This window comes from Podarcis vaucheri (genome assembly GCF_965113315.1).
Source record: "Podarcis vaucheri genome assembly, chromosome: 1".
NCBI classification, from domain to species: Eukaryota; Metazoa; Chordata; class Lepidosauria; order Squamata; family Lacertidae; genus Podarcis; species Podarcis vaucheri.
Genome location: NC_138759.1, coordinates 18,595,080 through 18,619,755, shown reverse-complemented (window position 1 = coordinate 18,619,755; position 24,676 = coordinate 18,595,080). Strand labels below are relative to the sequence as shown.

The following is a 24,676-nucleotide window of genomic DNA, read 5'->3' as shown; positions in this document are numbered from 1 at the left end:
CTTCCAGGTCATGTGGCCAGCATGACTAGGCCGCTTCTGGTGAACCAGAGTAGCGCACGGAAACGCCGTTTACCTTCCCACTGGTGCGGTACCCATTTATCCACTTGCACTTTGATGTGCTTTCGAACTACTAGGTTGGCAGGAGCTGGGACCAAGCAAAGGGAGCTCACCCTGTCGCAGGGATTCAAACCGCCGACCTTCTGATCGGCAAGCATAGGGAATGATGCATAATACACTGAATACTGGGATTTTGAAAAATCACTTTCATTTTCATGCTCAGAGGGGGAAACCGCAAAATATACCTTTACTCCTTCAGGACTTAATACCAATACCATGACTCTGTGAAAGGCATTAAAACGCAAGATGGGTCCATATTCATTAGCCCTGTGAAGGAAGATATTTGAACAGTAGTAAAAAATGACCATACGATCAAGTTAATGACCATATTTATCTATCAAACAAGGTGTAAGAAATGCTGCTGCCATACTAAGCACATACTAGAACAAGAGACATCATATTTTTTCTTTCTTTCTAAGGTCATTGCTGTGTAAAGACTTGAAAGGAAATTCCTGAACATGGGTTCACTTAATAATAATAAAAAAGCCGTATCTCTACTGTCAGGGATATGAGAATATGTTCCCCAGCAGACGAGGAAGCTGAAGTATATATAAAATATTCAAGAGAGAGATGAACTGCCCATAGTACTCCATGCTCCTGTAACTTCCAGATGGGATGGCTGCAATGTATTCTACAGGGAGCTTCCCTTGAAGATGACTCAGAACCTTCAACTGGTCCCAAACACAACGGCCAGATTACTTGCTGGGGTTTCCTTTAGAAGCCCTATTCTAAAAAAACTGCATTGGCTGCCGGTTCATTTCTGAGCCCAACATCTGCTCACACTAGCTTTTAAAGCCCTAGATGACTTGTGCCTCAAATAACTGACAGACCACCTCCTTCCCTACAGACCCCTTGAGGTGTTATGTTCAGAAGTGGTAATTCCACCTCCCTCAGAAGTTCAGAGGTGGTGGCAGCCCCAAAGAAGGCATTCCCTGTCGCAGATATTAAATATTGTGCAGTCTGAAGCAACTGGAAGCATAAGAACCGACTCCTTTGGAAATGAAACATTACCGAGGCCCACGGAAATATTATTCAAACTTTTACTGGCAAAACTTTATTTACAACAGAATTAAAACATCAAAAACATACATACAATGTCTTGTGCTGTGCAGCACAGGCTTGGCACCTTACAAAATATGAAATGTTAAGCAATATTATTACTTGTCAGGGTCAGAGAGGGACTAACAGCCACTACCCTTTCAAGATGGCGAATTTGCAACTCAGTAGCTTCGTCACCTGATCAAAGGTTCACTCTCAGTACCCATAATAAAAAAAATCCTTCCTGTAGCACCTTAAAGACCAACTAAGTTAGTTCTTGGTATAAGCTTTCATGTGCATGCACACGAAAGCTTATACCAAGAACTAACTTAGTTGGTCTTTAAGGTGCTACAGGAAGGATTTTTTTTTATTTTGACTATGGCAGACCAACACGGCTACCTATCCATCTCAGTACCCAGGCAAACAAAGCAAATTTCTACATTGGCTAATCAGCTTTCAACACCACAAAGACAAAATTAGATCACACCCAAGTATCTGCTTCTTCAGCGAAGCTAACATTTGGAGTTTTCACACTTCTTCTGAACCATTCTACCGGATGAGAACTAGTTACCGTATTATTTTATTATTGACGAAGTATATACAATTAGTAGGTGCCACGCAAAATTTCAAAAAGAACAGCTTCTGACTGCAGACATGCATTTAAAGATTTTTTAAAAAACAAACAAACCAAGACACCATATAGACTGCTGGCAATGCAATTCATTATCTCATATTTTAAACTATTTGATTATTATTTTTTTACATACCATTGCAAGAAGACCTGATGAGCACATTCATTATTTTTCAGCATTCCCCATAGCATTGGCAGGTGGCCCAAGAAAAAGCTGCAAAAAAAATGGTAAGGGCAGAATTTAAGGCATGTAAGGCACACATATACATGGAAGATGCAGTCAGGTGAAAAGGAGGACATGGATCCTGCCCCTTTAATCATTGTCAAGGCTGGTTCCACAGCCAGCAAGATGATGATGATGATGCCTGAGTTTCCATCTGCCTGAGTTTCCCCAGCCACTCAGGGCAGCTCACAATCGAGTGTTAAAAACAATACAGCATTAAATATTTAAAACTTCCCTAAACAGGGCTTCCTTCAGATGTCTTTTAAAGATAAGATAGCTGCTTATTTCCTTGACATCTGATGGGAGGCTGTTTCAGAGGGCAGGTGCCACTACCGAGAAGGCCCTCTGTTTGGTTCCCTGTAACCTCACTTCTCGCAATGAGGGAACTGCCAGAAGGCCCTCGGCGCTGGATCTCAGTGTCTGGGCTGAACGATGAGGGTGGAGATGCTCCTTCAGGTATACAGGACCAAGGCCGTTTAGGGCTTTAAAGGTCAGCACCAACACTTTGAATTGTGCTCGGAAACGTACTGGGAGCCATTGCAGATCTCTCAGGACCGGTGTCATGTGGTCCCGGCGGCCACTCCCAGTCACCAGTCTAGCTGCCGCATTCTGAATTAGCTGCAGTTTCCGAGTCACCTTCAAAGGTAGCCCCATGTAAAGTGCATTGCAGTAGTCCAAGTGGGAGATAAGCAGAGCATGCACCACTCTGGCGGGACAGTCCATGAGCAGGTAGGGTCTCAGCCTGTGTACCAGGTGGAGCTGGTAGACAGCTGCCCTGGATACAGAATTGACCTGCGCCTCCATGGACAGCTGTGAGTCCAAAATGAGTTCCAGGCTGTGCACCTGGTCATTCAGGGGCAAAGTTACCCTATTCAGGACCAGGGAGTTGGAGTAGGGCAGAGCTGCGTGATTTGATATTTTTAAAAAAGGTAAAGGACCCCGACAATTAAATCTACTCGCGAACGACTCTGGGGTTGCGGCGCTCATCTCACTTTACTGGCCGAGGGAGCTGACGTTTGTCCGCAGAAAGTTTTTCCGAGTCATGTGGCCAGCATGACTAAGTCACTTCTGGCGAAACCAGAGCAGTGCACGGAAGCGCCGTTTACCTTCCCTATTTATCTACTTGCACTTGGACGTGCTTTCAAACTGCTAGGTTGGTGTGATTTGACATACAATACACAAATTCTATCTCCAGCCAATGACTCCTCTCCAGATTTACACACAGTCTTGCTAATTTTAAGGGTGGAATGAGAACAGTACATAGACTATGGCAGTTCCTCCCGCCCCCCAATTATCTTCCAGCTGAACAGGGCAAACTTGTGGATCCCGTCTTGCAGAAGAGGCATATGTCTGGAAAATTCCAGCGTGTTACGAACATCAAGACTCAGAAGAGTACCAAGCTGTTGGACTTGACTTTGATGGAGCTGCCTGTGGAAATCCCCACTCCCTTGCTCCCCCCTGCCCAGACCACACCTAGACCTTTCCTTCTCTCAAATACTGGGGTTACACAGAAATTGTTCTTGGGGCAGCAAATTATTCCAAAGGGAGGGCAAAACACCAAGAGATGAGTAGGAACAAATGAGAATGTTGGCCTTGCCTCCTATCTCAGGTTCCAAATATTTTAAAACTTTTTTTTAAAAAAAGGAAGTTGGGAATTGGGGAATTATGGTTCAACCCAGGGGCACCAAAGGAGGTGCCAAGGTTGGCAGTCCCTGATTTATCACATCATTCTATGTCCCTTTAAATGTGTTTGTGGGAGGAGGGTTATTGGTTTGCTTTTTATTTTTAATGTGCATTTCATGTTCTCGTTTTGTATTTTTATGTTGTGAATCTGTGATCTTCAGATGAAGGGCACTATACCAATTTAATAAATAATAACAGCAATAGTAGTAATATCCCAAAGAGCTCAAGATGGTGCTGCACGTTTTCTCTCTTCTCCATTTTAACCTCGCGGCAACCCAGAGATGAAGGTTAGGCTGAGAGAGTGTGTGACTTGCCCAGTTCCACCCAGAGAGCTTCAGTCCAATACTCTAACCACTGCACCACACTGCCCACTGCCCAAGAAACAAAAGACAGTTGCCAGCTGTGGTGTCTATGCTCATTCTAACCCAGCTCTTGCTTCATATGTAAGGTTTAAAAACTATCTTGAGTTCTCATTAATATCTAGAAGTGTGGGTCTAACTGCAAGGGGCGTGGAACTGCACACAAATTGCCTGGACTTCCACAAGCTGGGAAGGAATCAGAGGGGGTGCAATTTTAGTTTTTCAGCATTCTGCAGGGTGTTTTGCTTTGGGGGTCTAGGCCAGCCTTGGCCCCACCGGCTACCTGGACTGCATCGCAAGATTGCCATAAACTCCTCCCGGCTGCAGTGTGGTCCCCTCCACAGTAGACTGTACTTGTATGGGGGGGGGGAGATTTAAAACATTTTTTAAAGCTCAACATTGTTCATGCAATAAGATCTGAATCTGAAACAGCAGGAGTCTCTTGGCACAGCTCTTGCTTCTATCCCAGAAGAGAAAGGTGGAATACTACCAGACTGCCACTAATTTCCGACATGATTCAAACACATACTAACAAATGCAAGTTCCACAATTCAAGCTGATCTGCTGCTGCTGCTTAAACAAACAAATAAACAAACCGGACGACTTTTTAAAAAAATGTTCCTCGGAATTTATTTGCACAAAGTTTGCCAAAAGCTTGGACAACACCTGCTATTTATTGAGTATTCACTCAGTGGCGTAGCGTGGGGGGTGCAGGGGGGGCCGGCCGCACCGGGCGCAACATCTGGAGGTTAGGGTTAGGGGGCGCAAATCCACGGGTTAGGGGGCGCAAATCCACGGGTTAGGGGGCGCAAATTACTTGCATTGCCCCGGGTGCTGACAACCCACGCTACGCCACTGTATTCACTGCAAACTGATTGCGGGGAGGTTGTAGATGTTGCAAACAATCCGGTCCATTTCCCCCATGGCCTTCCTTATCGATGAAAAAAAAAAGGGGGGGTCTGATTTGGGATGGGGGGGTTCTCTGAGCAAGTAGAACACCAAACCAACTTCAACTGTGCGACATGAATTTCCTCCAGCCTGGATCTTTGCCAAAAGCAAAGAAGAGAAAGGAAAATGAACTGGATAGCGCCTGACCAAGATGAATTATAAACACGTTGCTTGGAAGGAGTGAGGGAGGTTGAACCTCCAAATCCTAAACCAGCCACTTACGAGGGAGTAAACCCCACTGAAGTTTGCTTACTTTTGAGCAAACATAGGCATGCGCGGAAAGTCCCCTTGAACATAGCAGGGGGCTTCCTTCTGCGTAAAAACGCACGGATCGTACTTGGGGCTAAAAGTCTCATTAACCCCAGCCAGCTTCGGGGGTGGGGGGTGGGATCCAGGCCGCTGACTGCTGCTCTGTAGTTTATCCTGCTTCCCTGGATAGAATCGGGAAAGGAAACTTGTCGACGCTCCCGCTTCTTACCTCGCCCTCGGGGCGCTGGGGATGTAATCGTATTTCATATGGATAGATTTTATGTAGCAGCAGTAGAGGCCAAACGCCAGGAGGGACACGGCCAGCAAGAGGCGCAGCAAGCCCCAGATCACCTCCAGCGCCTCCATGGCGGCCGAGAGCTCAGCTTCGGCAGGAGCGAAGCCAACGTCCGCCTCTGTCAGCCAAAAAAGGCCTTTAGACTGGGAGGAGCCAGCGTGCAAAAAGCCTTTCCTTTTAAAGATACAGCCCGCGCGCAATTGCTAACTCCGCTGGAGAGGCACATTCCCAAGCATCCATAACGGTTTCCCCTAGGAAAGAAAGAAAAACCCGGTCAGTTTTGTGCAAGTGGTGCTCACATCGGACTGAACTGGGACTGAGAGTCATCATCATCATCATCATCATCATCATCATTAATACCCCGCCCATCTGGCTGGGTTTCCCCAAAAACGGCCTCCAACAAAGTATTAAGATACAGTGGTCTGAAAAGCTTCCCTAAAGAGGGCTGCCTTCAGATGTCTTCTGAAAGTCTGGTAGTTGTTCTTCTCTTTGACATCTGGTGGGAGGGCGTTCCACAGGGCAGGTGCCAAGGTGGAAGGAAGGATGCGCGTCCAGCCGCCCGCCCCGGGAAACTGCTGAATGGAGAATTCGGTCCTGCAACTCGATTAGGATTTCCGCTCGTGATTTAGGGCGGCCTCTTTACGCAAAGGGCCCTCCTGCTCCAGCCCAGCGTGCGCCCTCCCATATCGGAAGGGCTCTTCTCCTTGCCAAAGCAAAAGAGGAGCGAGGGCATCAGGCGGCGGTGTTGAGGCGGCTGCTCTCGGAACTGCCCGGCTGCCATGGGGGCTCTAGCGGCGATCTGGGGCTTGCTGCACCCTCTGCTCGTGGCTCTCCTCGCTGTCTTTGTGTTTTATTGCTGCTACATCAAATCAGTCCACATGAAATACGACCACATCCCCGGCCCCCCCAGGGCGAGGTAAGTGACCGGTGGGAGGAGAGAGGGCGCATTGTGGGGATGGGCTGCTTAGAGAAGTTTCCCAATTGGGGTCCGTGGGCTTCCTTCAGGTGGTCTGCAGTTGTGTGGCTGCGTTAAAATGATCAAACTGGTTTCTACTTGTGCTTTTAGGGCTCCTTTTTATTTCTCGTGCTGCATCACAATTCTGGCAGGAGGTATAGAAACATCAAGTCTAGGACAAATAGACTGAAAAACAGTTTCTATCCAAGAGCTGTGGCCTTTTTGAATGCTGTAACTCGATAGTGAGACCTGGGAGTTTGATGGGTGTGGGTGTGGTTGGAAGGTGGTTTGTTTGGTTGTTGCTGTTGTTTTGCTTTTGTTGTTTTTAAGGGTTGGCATCCAATTTCGTTGCACTTGTGCAATGTTGCACTAGTGTAATGACAATAAAGAATCTATCTATCTATCTATCACAATTTCATTTCAAATTGCAATGCGATAAAATGAGCAGTAAAAAGAAGCAAGAAAAGTACAATTGAAAGTTGTATAACTTCCAGCAACAGTGCATTTAAATTGCTACAATGGGCATAAAATTAAAAAAAAAAAATAACCGATGAGTGTTTCCTATGCAATTTCCAATTTTCATATGTTATTGGACATTGGCTGCTGTCAGTCCCAACCAGCGTGGCAATGGTCAACAAGAGTGCCCTTATTTAGGGATCCTCAGGCAGGCAATTCCACTCTGCCCACCCCACGGTTTCCTCCTCTGCCAGCTGACACATCTGGCTACAGAACATGATGGATTTTCATTAGGCTAGTTGTGTGTGTATGTGTTGGAAGTGGTCTATTTAGGTTGGCTTTCCCACCTCCAGGATTGTGACAGCATCTGCACCATGCATTTAAAGCAGTGTTCCCTTCCCTAAAGAATCATGGGAACTAGTTTGTTAAGGATTCTGGGAATTGCAGCTGTGCGTTCCCAGAATTCTTTGGAGGAAGCCATGTGCTTTCAACGTGTGCTCAACACATGGTGTGGACCGTGACCCCAACGTTAGGGCCGGCCCTGTTTCCCTGTCTTCTGTCACTAGTGAAGCATAGTGATTTATGGTGTGAACTACAAGCTGGGAAGTTCTGGAGCCACACACTCTCCTGGCACCTTTGTGCCAGTCACTATTCTGTCAGGCTCAACCCCATATTTGCAATAAAAGAATAAGAGTCCTGGCTTATCATACTGGTTTGTTGCAAGGATTACTGACACAGAACTTGTCCAGCCCATGCATGAATGACCCCAGCAATACACAGGAGGGGGGAAAACCCACCATTCCTCCTCCTCATGCTCTGCGTGCATGCATTTTTTTAAAAAATAGTTTTTTTGGAAATCTCAACATAACAATTTATCAAACACATATCATCCTCATTTCCCCCCCTCCCCTGTGTGCATGCATTTTGAGTCTCTGATAGTTTCTGGGGATACATAATAATAATAATAATAATAATAAATTTTATTTATATCCCGCCCTCCCCAGCCGAAGCCGGGCTCAGGGCGGCTAACAACAATAAAACAGTACAAAGGTACAACATAAACAACATTCTAAAATCATTCATTATAAAAATTAATTAATTAATTACTTTTGTACTTTTGTGGATGTTTTGATGGCCCCTGGGGATACATATCTTTACTGTGGCTTTCTCAGTGTGTATATAGCTTCGCTTGGGTCATTATGTTCCTTGTTATAAGACATGCATTGTATTGTGAAATTGGTTGTTGAGGTTGCATAGGAATTCCTCCTTACTTTGACCTTGGTGTTTGACTCCTGTAAGGAGCACCGAAGGTTTTCATCAAGTCATGCTTAACTTTTCTTAACATTGCAGCTTTTTCTTCGGTCACCTGCCACTCGTTTGGGGAATGATTAAAAAGCAGGAAAATTATTACGATCTCTTTAAGCAGTGGTAAGTTATTTTGCGTATTCAGACAGCTCGAAACGAGAGGCTGTGCTAGACTTTATTAGACCAATGTAGTTAAGACTGCTGGCTGATTTATTTTTCCAGTCCCTCTTTTTTAGTTTCCAATTTCCTGTTTGCTTTTGGGGGTGCTTTTTAAAGATGCACTAGAATTGCTATTCAGGGCCCTCCCCTGAGCCTTTAGTTAAAAGCTAAACCTCTCATTAGTGCTTGCGGGTCTGCATCTTGGCTGTGCACAGATACGTAAGTACATGGTAAACCATATAAGACACCATGTAGCACACAGTCTGACAACTCACACGCTCAGGGGTGGACCACGGACTGTTCAGTTTTGCTGTCTGAGGTGAAAGGGGAAGGCATGAGCTGCCCACTGCCCAATGTCCACATTCCCTTGTTGCCCCAGCCAAAGCCTCTCTTACTGGCGTTGCACAACTGAGGCTCCTGGGTTCTTGCAAGAAGCCCCTGTTGCACAATCTCGCTAGAACTTGGAAGCCTCTCTTACTGGCGTTGCACAACTGAGGCTCCTGGGTTCTTGCAAGAAGCCCCTGTTGCACAATCTCGCTAGAACTTGGAAGCCGCAGCAGCTGCTTCTCCTTTCTCCTCTGGTGGTGATGGCAGCAGGAGCGCATCCCTGGGTTATTATTCAATGGTCACTTTTTGTCTTCCTAGGGCTGAGGAATATGGACCAGTCCTGCGTTTAAATGCCTTTCACAAAGTTGCATTATTAGTATCAGCCCCTGAAGGAGTAAAGGTACGCTATGAAACATTATCTCTCCCAAGACTGAAAGCGAACGTAGTATAAAAAGAGAAAATGGAGCTCAATTTCACAACTGAAATGGCAGATGTGTAAATGAGCAACTCAAATGCTATTTTGGGTATTGGAATTGTCTGTTCCTCACATTCTTCAGTCAGGCTGTCCACTGTTTTTTTCAAAAAGGCAATATATATATATATATATGTTTTTAAAGCAAAGCACGAACATTTATGCATTCTTCCCTTTTAATTGTGTTTTCATTTTTTTAAGTAACATTTTTATCCAATTCAAAATTATTCTAGGGGTGGCTGGCTCTTTTGAGTTGAGTGGGGGGATGTCAGCTAGTCAGAACTGTGTACAATTTCCGCTTTAAACTTGTAGAACAATCTACAAGTACGTCTCCACAGCAGAGGAATAGGTATGTTTTGACTAAGTTCAGGGAAAGTGCTTCCAGTTTAGGCCCTCACTATCCTAAAAATAACTACAATATTTTGTATTTTAATGCAATGCAATCTTTGGCGATCACTCGTAGCTGAGTAAGACTGTCTTCCATAAACACGGTTTTAACAATGAGTCCGTAAGTGACTGTGGAAGCCAATTCTGGATCCACACGTCCTTCCACAGTGGGGGACATAGGTTTCCGGGTGGGAGTTGATCACGGTGAGGGTTTGCCAAGCGTGCCTTCCTCTTAGCGCGTTTCTCCCTTGTATCCTGAGTTCGAGTGTCTTCAAAGCCCATGATACCTTTGGTAAAGGCTGTTCTCCAATTGGAGCGCTCGCAGGCAAGTGTTTCCCAATACAATACAAGCAAATCCCCTATTTCCGCGGGGGTTGTGTTCCAGGTCAAAGTGTGCATTGGCCGAGCAGACAGAAGCCTCTCCCATTCCGTCCCCATTCCTCCCTCTTCCGGGTCCAAAAGGACCCATGCATCAACGGTTGCATGTCAGTTGCCCATGCCTAAAATGGTTGCTACCTGTACAATACAATAATATTGCATGTAACCTAAATAGGAAGTGTATTCCTCTCTCTGAAATGGTAGTATCCGAGAAAAAAATGCCATGCTGGCTGGCGCTAATGGGAACTGGAGTCCAACAAGCTCTGGAGAGCTACAGCTTGGCCACTTTAAAGCTAATCTAGATGGGATTGCATCAACCCTGTCCCAAACTGAAGCTTAACCAGAGGCTAGCATTCTTGACACTAAACGTTTGTTTTTTAAAATATCCCCTTGAAAATCTATAGCTCTTTTCCCTTTTTTTTTTTTTTTTTGGTCTGTGTGATAGTACTTTATATAACATTTAAGCTACGTACTGGAACATTGACTGAACAGATTTCATCTTAGGTGTACTTGACATCACCAGAATACCCAAAGGACCCCATGGTATACCGTGGTCTTCACGATATGTATGGCGTAAGGTAAGTAACATATGGGGTAAAGGTAAAGGTAAAGGGACCCCTGACCATTAGGTCCAGTCGTGACCCACTCTGGGGCTGCGGCACTCATCTCGCTTTATTGGCCAAGGGAGCCGGTGTACAGCTTCCGGGTCATGTGGCCGGCATGACTAGGCCGCTTCTGGCGAACCACAGCAGCGCACGGAAATGCTGTTTACCTTCCCGCCGGAGTAGTACTTATTTATCTACTTGCACTTTGACGTGCTTTTGAACTGCTAGGTTGGCAGGAGCGGGGACCGAGCAATGGGAGCTCACCCCGTCACGGGGATTCGAACCAGCAACCTTCTGATCAGCAAGTCCTAGGCTCTGTGGTTTAATCCACAGCGCCACCCGCATCCCTTAACATATGGGGTAAAACAATCCAATAATCAGCCAAGACTATCTGTTTTCAGAAAGTGAGTCAAAGCTACTAGCACGAGGTTAATATGAAACACTCTTGCTTAATTCAGATACTGTATTAGGCTGCAATAAAAATTACTAGGAATTGGGAAGGCAAGCCAGCATGAGCCTGTGGCATGTTTATCATCCTCATACACACCTTGAATAGCTATCAGAACCAAGTTTAAAAAAAGACCCAGCAAAGGAAGAACGGGTACAAAAACTTATGGAATATGCAGAAATGGCAAAACTTACCGGAAGAATAAGAAATCAAGATAACAAACTTTTTATAAAAGAATGGAAATGGTTTATTGAATATTTACGGCTAAATTGCAAACAAATAAAGACTTCGGCAGGATTATTGCAATAACATGCAGTTTCATAAGAGTATGTATTTAAAGAAGATGAATAAATGAGCAAATTCAGTTACAGTGGTACCTCGGATTACATACGATTCAAGTTACAGACGCTTCAGGTTACAGACTCCGCTAACCCAGATATAGTACCTTGGGTTAAGAACTTTGCCCCAGGATGAGAACAGAAATCATGCCATCACGGCGCAGCCGCAGCAGCAGACCCCATTAGCTAAAGTGGTGCTTCAGGTTAAGAACAGTTTCAGGTTAAGAACGGACCTCCAGAATGAATTAAGTACTTAACCCGAGGTACCACTGTAATTTGGATATGCAGCAGAAAAATTTAAGGAACCGCAGAAAGAGGGGGCAGGAAGTCAAGTTTTGAAATGTCGAAATGACTGTATCAGTGAAATGTATAAAAAAAATTGTTTAAAAAAAGAACCAAGTTAAACAAACAAACAAACAAACAAACAAACAACCCCATGGCCTTTAGAAGCAAACTAGAGCATTCCCAGGGGGGGAGAGGAATACAACCATGATCTCTGAACCAGGCGTAAAATAATGCTATTTTTCTGTTGCTGCCTTTTTCAGATTTCTAGGGCAGGGCTTGTCAGCTGTTCCTGACTACAACCATTGGCACAACCAGAGGAGAATCATGGACCCGGCCTTCAAGCCAACGTGAGGCAAAAACAATTGTTTGAAATAGGCTGCCTGTTTCTCTTCAGGAGATTCCGTTGGCCTCAGTCTGTCTTGCTAAACGTACAGCCCATTCTGAATGGGTTTACTGTGAGAAGCAAATCTTCCCTTCGGTTTAGTGTTCCTTTGTTCCTTGTGACAATGTCCAGAGACTTTTTTTGTTACATCCTTGTAATTATGCTGGTTGGGATCCAAACCCAGCGCAGGGTGGGCCAGTTCTGAGGGGGGGAAGCAGCAGGTGGTCACGGTGGCACTCCAAAAACTGTGTTTGTTGACTTGTGTAAAATAAGGGTAGAATGTACTATGTGGATCAGGATTAATTTCATTCTGAAATTGGTGTAACTGAAAGCCCGAGGGCTATCTATCGCAAATGGCTGAGAGCCCGAGGGCTATCTATCGCAAGTGACTGTCAGAGGAAAAAACAGCCCCAGTGCATGTTTTCCAGAGATAAATCATTTCAGTTGATGCTGTGTCATGCAAATGTGCAAGAGTTATAGCACAGTTTTATGAAAGAGCAGCCCCTTCGCCATAGCTGTCAACTTTTTCCTTTTCTGTTCCCTTTCCCTTTTCTTTTCCCTTTTCTTGCAAGGAATCCTATTTGAAATAAGTGAATTTCCCTTAAAAGGGGGGAAATGTTGACAGCTATGCTCTTGGCAGGGTGGTTCCCTGGAACATTCTCCCCTCATAAGCTTTATTTATTTCATTCCATTTACGAACTGCGTCCAAAGAAATATTTCAAAGCAAATTAACCATAAAAGCAATCACAACAATTTGTTGTATAAAAGCAGTTAAAACTATTTTACACGGTAAAGCTATTTCATTATTAAGAACAACTTCAAATCTGCACTGTGAGGAAAAAAATATCACATTAAAATGCCCTTTAAGCCAATATGGGCAGCACCTGTCTAATCCGTAACGGAATGGAGTTCCAAAATGTACACTGTAATAAAGTACCCTCTGTGTCCATGCCTCTATGTGTTGATAGTGCTGTTGTAATTCTTCTGAAAGTGCTGAGGGCCTTCTAAACTCTTTAGACGTTATGGATTGTGCCGTTCTGTTTGCAGCCTTTGTGTCTCTGCTTGATCGTCTCTCTGTTTGTTTCCATGTATGAAGCTTGAACCCGGAAGGCTTGTCTCAGGACCCACTGTCTGAAACGCTTCTTAAAATTAAGTGACCGTAATTCCCTATAATGTCAAACACAGGTAGACTCATACCTGGAAGCAAGAGGGCCAACCGAAACAAAGGTAGCACATTCTGCATGTATGTGAGACTCCCTTGATAATTCAGGAATATATTACTTTGTTAACTGAGAAACAAATAAAACCAAGAAATGGCTTATTAAGTACCAGTGAGTTGCTAGGAACAATTAAATGCATTTCCTGTGTTGCATTTCCTGCATTGCAGGGGGTTGACTAGATGACTCCAACTCTACAATTCCATAATTCTATGAAATGTATTGAGCGCTGATTGGTGAAAAAGGAGGAGGGAATTGAGTTGCCTGAGTTTATTATGACTGGAGGGAGATATTAGAGGTTTTCTTTCCCCCTGCTATATTGGGAAGTTTCAGGCAAGAGGAAAGAATTAGGATACAATTTCGCTTTCTGGCTCACCAGACCTTCTCTCCTTTCCCTGCCCCTAAATCTCTCAAGTGCTCAGATTTACTAGTCTCAGTGTCAGGATCATTAGCAATTAATTGCACCGTGTAGGATGGTTTCAGGACGATGGAGGAGTGTCATTTTCCCCCCTTCCCACCCCCCTTGTGAAAAACTCTATGAGCTACGAATCAATGGCAGGGAAAAGGCTCAGGAATGTGTGTTTCCATCAGGGCCAGATTTGGGTTTGATGAGGCCCTAAGCTACTGGAGGTAATGGGGCCCTTTATATGTCCAGCTGTCCTTTGTCAACAACAAATTGTCGCTGTTTTTTTGTGTGTTGAATATATGCTATGTGGTAATTTATGGACCTAATAGGTATCCAAAGCCATTTGCAAATAACAAAATAGAAACCTACACAACACAAAACACTGTTGCTGTATGTAGGTTTTATTTTATTTGTTTTTTATCTTATATTTTGGAAATGTACATCCAGTTTTTTCCCTTTAAATTTTTTGGGAGCCCCCAAGAAAGTAGGGTCCTAAGCCATAGCTTGTTTAGCTTATACGTAAATTGGGCACTGCTCTTGGTATGTATATTCTCCTGCTCTGGAGGGTAAGACCCTAACCAATGGCCTTAAGTTACAAGAAAGGCGATTCCAACTAAACATCAGGAAGAACTTTCTAGCATTAAGACCTGCTAAGCAGTGGAACAGACTCTCACGAGAGGTGGTGGACTCTCCTTCCTTAGGGGTTTTTAAGCAGAGGTTGGATGGCCATCTGTCATGGATGCTTTAGCTGAGATTCCTGCCTTGCAGGTGGTCGGACTAGATGGCCCTTTGGCCCTCTTCTATGGGTTCTTTGGGTGGATGGGAGGGCTAAGGGATATCCTCCTTCTCATTGCCTTCACCAGATCTGTTTTGTACAGAATGCACAGTGTGTTAACATGTGTGTGCTTGTACTCCTGAGTGTCATACGTGTGTGTGTGTAGGAAGGTATGTGGATGTGCATACTTGGGGGAAACTTGTGCCTGCATTTTGTTCACAATGGATGGCTCCAGCTTGCGATTATATTTTTGTTTCATTGACATTTGTATCACTTTTTGATTGTCCAGTTACTTGATGGGGATGATGGGAACTTTTAATGATGTAGCAGAAGAGCTTATGGAGGTGTTGGAGAAAAAAGGCACTGGAGCAAATGGAGTGGATGTGATGAACCTGCTGAGACGCGTGACGTTGGACATCATTGCAAAGGTACTCGCCGGATGAATTTCTCATTTCCATTAAGGAGCAGGGGACGCCTCTTAACACAGATGCCAACACACTGGGCCACAGCCAAACACAAAGTGCAAAGCTTAAGTTTAATGAAGGAATGCAAGAGGAAAGGGCTGAGAATCCTTTGGATATCCTGGCCCCAGATTGTTTAGGTTATTATTGCTCAAAACCTGAACTTTGGAGGCTCTCCTCTTAGCAAATGGAACCACCTGTCTCTTCTGAAAAATCAGGGAATGTAACGGCCTCAGTTGGCATGAAAGAGAACTGACAGCTATAAGTAACATTCAGAACTTTGACAAATCTTCTATTTTTTCTTAATGTTCATCAGGTGGCTTTTGGCCTAGAATTGAAGACCTTGCATGATGACCAGACTCCTTTCCCTCGTGCTATACTTATGGTTACAAAAGGACTGAGCACTTCCCGCATTCCTTTTTTTGAGGTCAGTGCAGGCTTTTCTCAAACACTCTCCCTGTCCGATGCTGAAATTATTGCCTCCCAAGCTAATTCAGAATGGGGGGGAGGGGTAATGTGAAATTCTGAGATTGGACTTCTTTTGCAGGAGTGGTTGTAAGTTCCAGGAGTCTCAGAATGGGGACCGTGACATTGGGACCCTAGTATCTTGGGCGATATCACTATGAAACCTTCCTTTTGCTTCTTAACTTTTCATTTCACTTTTAATTCGTAAACCCCCTTTCTATATTGCTATACACAAGGCAGTTTACAAGCTGAAAAGGCATCAAACATTCAACAGAGATCACACACCTTCTAACAAGCTGATCCAATACAAAGAAGTCATAATAAAAACATAACTTTGAAAATAAGCAACTTATATCAAAGTAATATTCAATAATAGTAAAAAACCAAACTGAACACCAGCAAATAATAATTAACCAGAAATTCAATCTTAACACTTACAATAAATCATTACTAAACTATAATCAAGAAAAATAGCAGCAAGGCACCATGCATAAAATGCCAAAATACATACAAAACCATGTAATTTATTTTTCTATTAATGTAAATAAAATCCCTGAACTCTTCCTGTGCTGCGTTTACGTTTTATGCTGGCATTCTCATATAACAATGCCTATTATTTGTGCAGTATTTGCCATGGAACAGGAAAGTAGTTAAAGAGATTCAGGAAAGCGTAAGGTTGCTGCGAAATACTGGGAAGGAGTGCATTGACCAGAGGCAGAAGGCCATGAAGAATGGAGAAGAGATCCCATTGGATATTCTCACTCAGATACTGAAAATGCAAGGTAATATACTCTTAAGCAGTTCCAGTTATGAAATGCTCTGGGGTTGCTTTGCTGTAGCCCCTAGGGTATTGGGATCCAGATGTTGTTGTTGTTTGTTGTTGTAGCCATTTTGTCGTGTCCGACTCTTCGTGACCCCATGGACCAGAGCACGCCAGGCACTCCTGTCTTCCACTGCCTCCCGCAGTTTGGTCAGACTCATGCTGGTAGCTTCGAGAACACTGTCCAACCATCTTGTCCTCTGTCATCCCCTTCTCCTTGTGCCCTCCATCTTTCCCAACATCAGGGTCTTTTCCAGGAAGTCTTCTTTTCTCATGAGGTGGCCAAAGTATTGGAGCCTCAGCTTCAGGATCTGTCTTTCCAGTGAGCACTCAAGGCTGATTTCCTTAAGAATGGATAGGTTTGATCTTCAATATACTGGTTCTTAATAAGCAGGACTATTTATTGCATAATTCTGGTATTTCTGATGAGCTGTGGGTGGGTTGTTGGGTTTTTTCGGTGTGTTTCTTTTTTTTGTTCCTGTGATGTTTGCTTGACTATTGAGGTCACATTTCCCCATCTACATAATATCTATATTGTATTTTTGGAATGTCTTGGAATTTGCCCACCTTCAAAGAGGTGTCTCAACCTTGTGCTTTATTGTCTGTCTCGACAGATCAGGAAGGGAACTATGACGAAGAAAATTTGCTGGACAATTTTGTCAACTTCTTCTTTGCAGGTTGGCAGATGTTTTGCTTTTTGAAATTAAATATACAATCACCCACCCCCAATGGACCGAGGAAGTTCTGCAGGCAGAAATGGGCTTTTTACATGCCCAACCAATGTATATGCCGATTAGTTGCCTTTCATCTGCAGTGTGGGCCCTGTATTTGTGGGCTGCTTTTTCAGACAGATCACACTCAAAGCAGTTCATAAAACATTCACTTGGGCCCAGTTGAACTAGCTGGATTATATTGAGCAGCTAGTTTCCCTAGATGGGGAACCTTCGGTCTACAGGCCAATATTGACACACCAAGTGGTCCAATTTGGCCTGTGCAGCCATTTTGCCCAGACAGCGCCCATCTCTCCATGAGTTGTCCTAACTTGTGACATAACCTGGTGGTTGGGAGGACAGAGTTATTATATCCTGCCTTGGCTGTGCACCTTGTTCCTAGCAAGGAACAGGATCATGCAGGCAAGGCAGCAGGGTTTAATCCCTGCTCATCAGCTGATGAGCAGGAATCAAAACTCTTTGCATTTATTTGCTAAGTGAACGTGTGCGCCCATGGTGGGATGGGTGGTGGCCACAGCTGGAGAGCCACCCCCACCATCAATGCTGCCGCCTGCCTTATTGCTTAAATGAGAAGCAGAGTTGCTTCAAAGAGTGCACTAAGCTCTTAACAAAAGAGTAGCATTTTATTCCAACTACAACATAGCCAGAACATAGCTGACTTGAGAGGTAAATAGCGAGGAACACTTCCACACCAAACTACTCAAGTTTCTGAAATTGTGATGCTTAGTTTTATTCCTATCTCCCTGCCCTACCCAATTAGATTCTCTATCCTGCAGGTCATGAAACCACTGCTAATCTGTTGTCATTCACCATAATGGAGTTGGGGCGGCACCCTGAGATTGTTGCAAAGTAGGTAAACAGCCTTGTCTGCTTCGTCTCCTTTTCATTGTTTCCTTAACTTGTCTGTGATTATAGTTTCAGCAGATTGCAATGTCTTGTTTTTATTTTTTTTAAAGGTTTCTGACTTGTGGGGCTGTGGAGAGGAGAATAGTTCACACCATGTTGTTGCTGTTGTTGCTGTTGTTGTTGTTGTTGTTGTTGTTTTGTACATAGGAGCAGTCCTGGCCATGTTTAAATACTTGTCCATATGGACACCTGAAATGTATGAACCAGGTCATGGTTATCGTCATCTGCAATTAATCACAGCCTGTACAGGCTTAAGAATGGCTATTGACTTTGCATCTGGGATTGCTTGGTTTTATCCATGCTAACTTTTATTCATATGAGCAAGTACAGTGGTACTTGGGTTACAGACGCTTCAGGTTACAGACTCCGCTAACCCAGAAATAGTACCTTGGGTTAAGAACTTTGCTTCAGGATGAGAAAAGAAATTGTGCAGCGGCTGGAGGCCCCATTAGCTAAAGTGGTACCTCGGGTTAAGAACAGTTTCAGGTTAAGAATGGACCTCCAGAACGAATTAAGTCCTTATCCTGAGGGTACCACTGTACCAAAAGATGGTCAGGACCATTTGTACAAAAATGACCCCTAAGACCTTGCATACTCAAAACAGTACAATCATCATCCCCAGCCACTCTGGGCTGCTTCCAGCAAAATATAAAAAAAAATAAGATGTCAGACATTAAAAACTTCTCGATGCAGGGCTGCCTTCAGGTGTCTTCTAAAAGTTGTGTAGTTCTTTATCTTTTAAAGCACAGTTACCATTTGCCCATCTGATTCACGTGATTATATGAATGTTTATTCCCTCCAGATTGCTATTTTCCTTGTAAGAAAGGAACAGCTGCCGATAATATCAGTTGCAAGAAAATATGAGCAGTCTCTTTTAAAAGATGTAGCCAATATTATGCAGTGGTCCAGTTCATTTTTAGACTATCTGTCTGTCTATCTATCTGACAACCATTCTTTCCCCAGTTAAACTCTTGCAAGCGGGGAGTGAAACGTATGTTTTTACTGAATCTGCTAAGTGCTCTTCCAAAATGACTATACCACTCTACAAATTTAAGCCGTGTCTTCACCTTAAGTGTAGTCCCTTGGACGTCAGTCCATCAGTCCATTCACAGTGGAACCATTGACCATTTTGCCAATATAAGGACAATAAATCCTGATCTTTTCAAATACAGAAATCTTACCTTTTAGCAGAAATTATCAGTGGTCATTATTCGACTAAAGCTTCTCCTGTTTTTCCTTCTTAGGCTTCGGGAGGAAGTAGACAAGGTCATTGGTATGAACAGAGACGTTGCCTATGAAGATCTTGGGAATCTCAAATACTTATCACAGGTACATGTGAATAACAAAGCCACAGATAACCTAGAGCTCTTCCACATAGTCCTTGCTATGCCTTAGGGCAGCTGGAAAGAATAACACATTGGTTTCCAAATGAAACTTAAAGCCTAGTTCATGGTATCTTTCTAAGCAAAAGATTCAGATATGGTAAGGAAGATGTTCCAGGATTCTTGCAGAGAAATCTTATAAGAACTTGTAACTGTTGTGTGAAATCTGAGCAGCAATGTTAACACAATGTGATACTTCTCATTAGCCAAAATTTTCAACATGGCTATGTGGGGCTTCCCTTGAGGCTAGCCTGGGAACTGGCGCAGAATTGGGCAGTTAGGTTGCTGAATGGAGTGGCCTATCACAAGCATGTTACACCTTTGTTCAAGGAGCTACACTGGTTGCCAATTTGCTACCAAGCCACATTTAAGGTGTGACTGAGATGTAAAGTTGAGATGCATATATTGTTCCACACCACTCCTAGCTCGGTTGATCAGTGTGAGATTTCAAGGGTTGCAGGCGTTCTTTGACCCAGTGTCTATGTTTCCTTTTGGACAATGAGGCACAGCAGAAACTGTGGCGTCATTATGATATATGGTTTATTTACACAAATATACAACCTGAGTCTACCATGGAAGGGTTTCCAGCATTACATTCCAAGAGATTCTGGCTTCTGCCCTAGCCACAACATTGGATTCAAAATAGACATCAGCATGCTGATTTGACTCTCTCACCAGCACACTGCTTATGAACTCTGCTCCTTTACTCCTTACTGCCATTCTAAACTCTAACTTTCCCTAAAATACTGGCATTGTCTTTTAAACTAAACCCTACGTTGAGGGAGGGACCATACCCACACACCTGGAAATGAGATTTGCCCTTTCATCCTTTGTGTCGCCTAAATGGCCCATCCCCAGGCTAACACTCAAAAGGAAATTACCTGCTTTTACGCTTGGCTTAATTAAATGATTAACAAGGTCTAGCACATGGTTTAAATCACAGTTTCCCAAACTTGGGTCTCCAGCTGTTTTTGGATTACAACTCCCATCATCCCTCGCTAGCAGAACCAGTGGTTAGAGATGATGGAAACTGTAGTCCAAAAACAGCTGGAGACCAAGTTTGGCAAACCCTGGTAAATACACACTGGGCCTGGACACCAGATAACTAAGAAAAATTGTTCCATAGTGGTCATCTGGTAATCCGTGTTAATTTTTGAATTTTTATTATTTTAAGTTTTGTGAACCGCTTCCAAACAAAACAAAACAAAATGGCGGTCAACAAGTATGTCTTATAAATATATAAATCAATTTTCAACCTCTCAGGTTCTCAAAGAAGTCTTGCGGTTGTATCCGCCGGCTGCAGCCACTCTGCGCTTGTCGGGAAAGGAAAACGTCATTGAAGGAATCAGAATTCCAGAAAACTCCTCCCTGATTGTGAGTCTATTGAATGGATATGGCCATGAGTGGTTATCTCGAACACAATGGCCTTCAATACCAAACCTGTCTAATGGCATCATTGATACCTTCTCTGTATTAAAAGAACAACACTGGTTGTTCCATTTTATTCTTAGGATATATGCATGTCATATCTCAGTAGAAAGGTGATGATCAGACAATAACAGTTACGGGAGTACAGTGGTACCTCGGGATACATACGCTTCAGGTTACTTCAGGTTACAGACTTCGCTAACCCAGAAATAGTGCTTCAGGTTAAGAACTTTGCTTCAGGATGAGAACAGAAATCGTGCTCCGGCAGCGTGGTGGCAGCAGGAGGCCCCATTAGCTAAAGTGGTGCTTCAGGTTAAGAACAGTTTCAGGTTAAGAACGGAGCTCCAGAATGAATTAAGTACTTAACCTGAGGTACCACTGTATTGCACTTGTTGGGTGTTAACTGTAGTCATTGTGGTCTGCTGGAAAGCTTCTCCTGCAAGTTAGAGCATGGGGCTCTTAATCTCATAGTCAGGGATTTTAACCCCACATTGAGCAAAAGATTCCCGCATCACAGTGGGTTTGGACTGGATGACCCTCATTGTCTCTCCCAACTCTATAATACTATGACGTTTCAAAGATCTCAGAAACCTGTTCCACAGTAACTCAGAGCAGGCCTTTCCCTGTGGCTACCCTTGTTTTGTGGAATAGCGTTCCTGTCGTGATACAACGAACACCCACTACCTGCACTTTCGGGAAACAATTGATGACATTTTTGCTCTGGCAGGCTTTCCCAGCTGCATGAATGGGTCTTTGCCAGGATTCAACAAAGAGAAAACGCATCCAGCAAATGCCATGGATGTGATTTGAGCAGTATGGGCTTGCGTAAAAGATGAATGCCTGGGGAAATATGTCAGTATGTAGTGAAAACATTACAATCAGCTATGCATTTGCCTCTTTTTGAAGTGTGCCTCTCCTCTTTGCAGTTCTGCACCTATGTCATGGGACGTCTGGAAAATTTTTTCCATGATCCACTTGTCTTTGACCCTGACCGTTTTAAGAGTGACCAGCCAAGGTGAATGTGCTATATTGTTTATTTTTACCATGGTGTGTTTACTACTAAGAAACCCAGATTTAAAGCAATGGTTTGTTGTTGGCTTACAAATCTTAATTTGTTTTAACTGCTGCTTTGCATTAAGTGTGAACCCACCTCACATACTTACCAAGCTACAAAGGCGCAAGGCAAGAGCAACTGGAAGACTAACCAAACCAAGGTTTGTTTGTCTGCAGAACAACTCATGATCAACTCATGATTTGTTAAACAAACCATGGCTTAGTATTATGTGAGAGCTAGGCTAGCAGCAGCCAGCCCAGTCTTTGAGATCTGCAAGGAGGGCTTACTGATCACTGTACAGGTCATTGAAAGAAGCCTTACGTCATGAACATTTCTGAAATTTCCTACCAGGCCTCCTAAAACCCTAAGAATTAGCTTTTTTTGGAGATTTTTTTGTTTGCTTTAATGTTATCTGCATTGCAAATTGCCCTGTTGGTTTGGCAAAGAGCCGTCTATTAATATATTCAATAAATGATAATGCATATCATTGTGAATACTGGGAACCTGGTGAATGTTGGCATTTACTGGTAATTCTTAGGATTTTAGGAGGCCTGGTAGAAAATGTCAAAAATTTTCATGACCTAAGGCTTCTTTCAATGTCCTGTACTTGTATGGCATGTGTGCATTTACTCACAGTGATTCATTGGCTTTAATATTTAGATTTAAATGTCAGATGTTTCTGACATCTCCATGAGTTTCACAATATCTTAAGAGATACCAGTTAGTGCAACTCTTATTAAAGTTGCAAAGTGAGCAGATATAAAAAGTTGAGGCTTCTCTGAAGTCTTCAACAGCACCTAGATCTGGAGAAATTAGCACAAGGAACACTTTATAGCATACAAATAAGTATTTTTCCGTCCTAATCTCTGCAGACCAAGCTGCTATTAAAGACGCAGGAATCCCAACACCTACTCAGGACATGTCAACAAAACCACCTTAAGCCACTTTCTTTTTTTTATTATTATTATTATTATTATTATTATTATTATTATTATTATTATTTTAGGCATTACTATTGCTATTTCCCATTTTCCTTGGGTCCTCGTTCCTGTATCGGACAGAAGTTTGCAATGGTAAGCAAGACAATTACTCTTAAAGGGGCATTTAAGGCATTTGATGCAATTTGTCCAGTGTCTGCAGCATATGGGGGGCTGTGTTAAATTTATAACAGAAATGGTAGGGTATGGTATAACAAGGGTTTATAGCAGCAGATTTTCCAACTGCACAGAGTCCAAGACATCCCACACCAGGGACGGATCTATATTCATGGTTTTTAACGTTAAGGGAGGGGTATGGAATAATAATAACAATAATTTATTATTTATACCCCACCCATCTGGCTGGGTTTCCCCAGCCACTCTGTGCGGCTTCCAACAAAATATTAAAATACAATAGTCTATTAAACATTAAAAGCTTCCCTAAACAGGGCTGCCTTTAGACCACAGCACCACCCACATCCCTTTAGCGTTCATAATGTGTTATTTAAATGTGACAGCAGAGGGTGATGCAGAGCAACCAGCAGCAGGGAGACAGCGTTTTGACGGGTGGGTGGGCGGGAACAAACAAGGTAAAAAATGCTTTAATGAACAAGTATGCCCTGTGACGTTTCAGAACCTATGAGAGCCATTTTTTGCTGGCACCCACCCACCCACCCACCACACTATCAATATACTAGCTGGAGTATGTGCCCTTTGTCTACAGCTGGCACTCTTATGTCCTCTTTGTCCATATGCTTAGTACCCACTCACTGTTTTGTTTTTGTAACAGATGGAGGCCAAAGTAGTCATGGCCAAATTGCTGCAGAGGTTTGAATTCCAGCTGGTTCAGCCACAGAGCTTCAGGGTTCGGGATGCGGGCACCCTGAGGCCTTACGATGGTATAGACTGCAGACTGAAACTACGCCATCAGTTATGACTGACTGTGCTACATCGCGAAATGCGTTTCAGAATTTCTGTGGGGCCGCATTGAAAGTGTGTTTGTGTGTGTGTGAAATTACTTTTAATCTCGATATATACCGATAGCAAAAGAAAAAATAATAAAAGAGTTCTGAAATCTATAGGCTTTATTTCAAAGACCCAGTCAAAGACCCAGTCTGGCACCCACAAACCCATGTGCATTTGCATGCACACAGGCTGGGAGTCTCAGTGCCAGGGGTCAGCAAACTTTTTCAGCAGGGGGCCGGTCCACTGTCCCTCAGACCTTGTGGGGGGCCGGACTATATTTTTTGGGGGGGGCGGAATGAACAAATTCTTATGCCCCACAAATAACCCAGAGATGCATTTTAAATAAAAGGACATATTCTATTCATGTAAAAACATGTTGATTCCCGGACTGTCCGTGGACCGTATTTAGAAGGCGATTGGGCCAAATCCGGCCCCCAGGCTTTTTTTGCCTACCCATGCTCAATGCCATGCCTCTGGAGGCTTCACCCAATGCAAAAAAAACCTGGCCTGCCCCCCCAATAGCTATGACACTGACCTCCCCTTTGACATATATGAAGCAGCCACCATCACTTGTTTCAGATGTCTTGTAAAGATTTAGCTTTTTGTCCACGCTTTCCTTTCCCCATAAAAGTGGACTCTGTCTATGTGGTTTTTTGTTTTGTCTTGTTTTTATTTGCTCTTACTGGTTTTTATATATTGCTATTTTATTGGGGTTTAGGTAGTATTTTTGTTTGCTTGTTTGTTTGTTTTTTAATACTGTATCATGTAGAGATTTTTAAAATGTTATGCAGTTTTAATTAAATGAAAAATGAAAAAATGAAAGTGATGGATAACGGTATGGTGTTGGGTACTCTTTAAAAAGCAGTGAATGAAACGCAAAAGAAAGAAGAGGCAACTGTGGAAACACCCAGATCTATAATATTGGGCTGCAGCCAACGTTCTCTGTCCGCTAGTACAAAGGGGCATTTGCAGTGCTGTGGAGGGCGGCGGGGGGGGGGGAGGTACTGGGAGAAATCAAGGAGTGCATATGTCAGTGTTCTCCCTTCTC

The 24,676-nt window shown here is 43.5% G+C and overlaps 2 protein-coding genes across 5 annotated transcripts in view; one reads left to right on the top strand and one right to left on the bottom strand.

The window, feature by feature from the left end:
- The window catches only part of LOC309529866 (cholesterol 24-hydroxylase-like), a 36,924-nt gene extending 31,258 nt beyond the window's left edge, over window positions 1-5,666 (bottom strand). For all 4 annotated transcript variants that reach the window (XM_082218257.1, XM_082218255.1, XM_082218256.1 and 1 more), the window contains exons 1-3: window positions 5,478-5,666; window positions 1,923-2,000; window positions 303-384 (exon numbers count right to left, since the gene is read on the bottom strand). In XM_082218257.1, the coding sequence (XP_082074383.1) occupies window positions 303-384; window positions 1,923-2,000; window positions 5,478-5,614 (297 nt within the window). In that variant the 5' untranslated portion in view covers window positions 5,615-5,666. The remainder of the gene's footprint in view (window positions 1-302; window positions 385-1,922; window positions 2,001-5,477) is intronic.
- A 359-nt stretch (window positions 5,667-6,025) lies between these two features.
- Window positions 6,026-23,741, top strand: LOC309529893 (cholesterol 24-hydroxylase-like). The gene is made up of 15 exons (XM_082218334.1): window positions 6,026-6,459; window positions 8,305-8,382; window positions 9,064-9,145; window positions 10,487-10,560; window positions 11,919-12,005; window positions 14,728-14,866; window positions 15,216-15,326; window positions 15,990-16,146; window positions 16,799-16,861; window positions 17,692-17,764; window positions 19,066-19,150; window positions 20,467-20,577; window positions 21,558-21,646; window positions 22,692-22,758; window positions 23,453-23,741. Exons 1-15 carry the CDS (start codon window positions 6,323-6,325, stop codon window positions 23,597-23,599), a joined length of 1,500 nt encoding a protein of 499 aa, XP_082074460.1. The 5' UTR covers window positions 6,026-6,322; the 3' UTR covers window positions 23,600-23,741.
- Window positions 23,742-24,676: the final 935 nt, after the last annotated feature.

Bases quoted from the DNA above. Each gene is read 5' to 3' on its own strand.
- LOC309529893 (XM_082218334.1), top strand. From the start codon at position 6,323: ATGGGGGCTCTAGCGGCGATCTGGGGCTTGCTGCACCCTCTGCTCGTG. The intron at 9,146-10,486 runs GTACGCTATGAA...ATTTCATCTTAG, and splicing joins CAGCCCCTGAAGGAGTAAAG to GTGTACTTGACATCACCAGA. The intron at 12,006-14,727 runs GTGAGGCAAAAA...TTGATTGTCCAG, and splicing joins GACCCGGCCTTCAAGCCAAC to TTACTTGATGGGGATGATGG.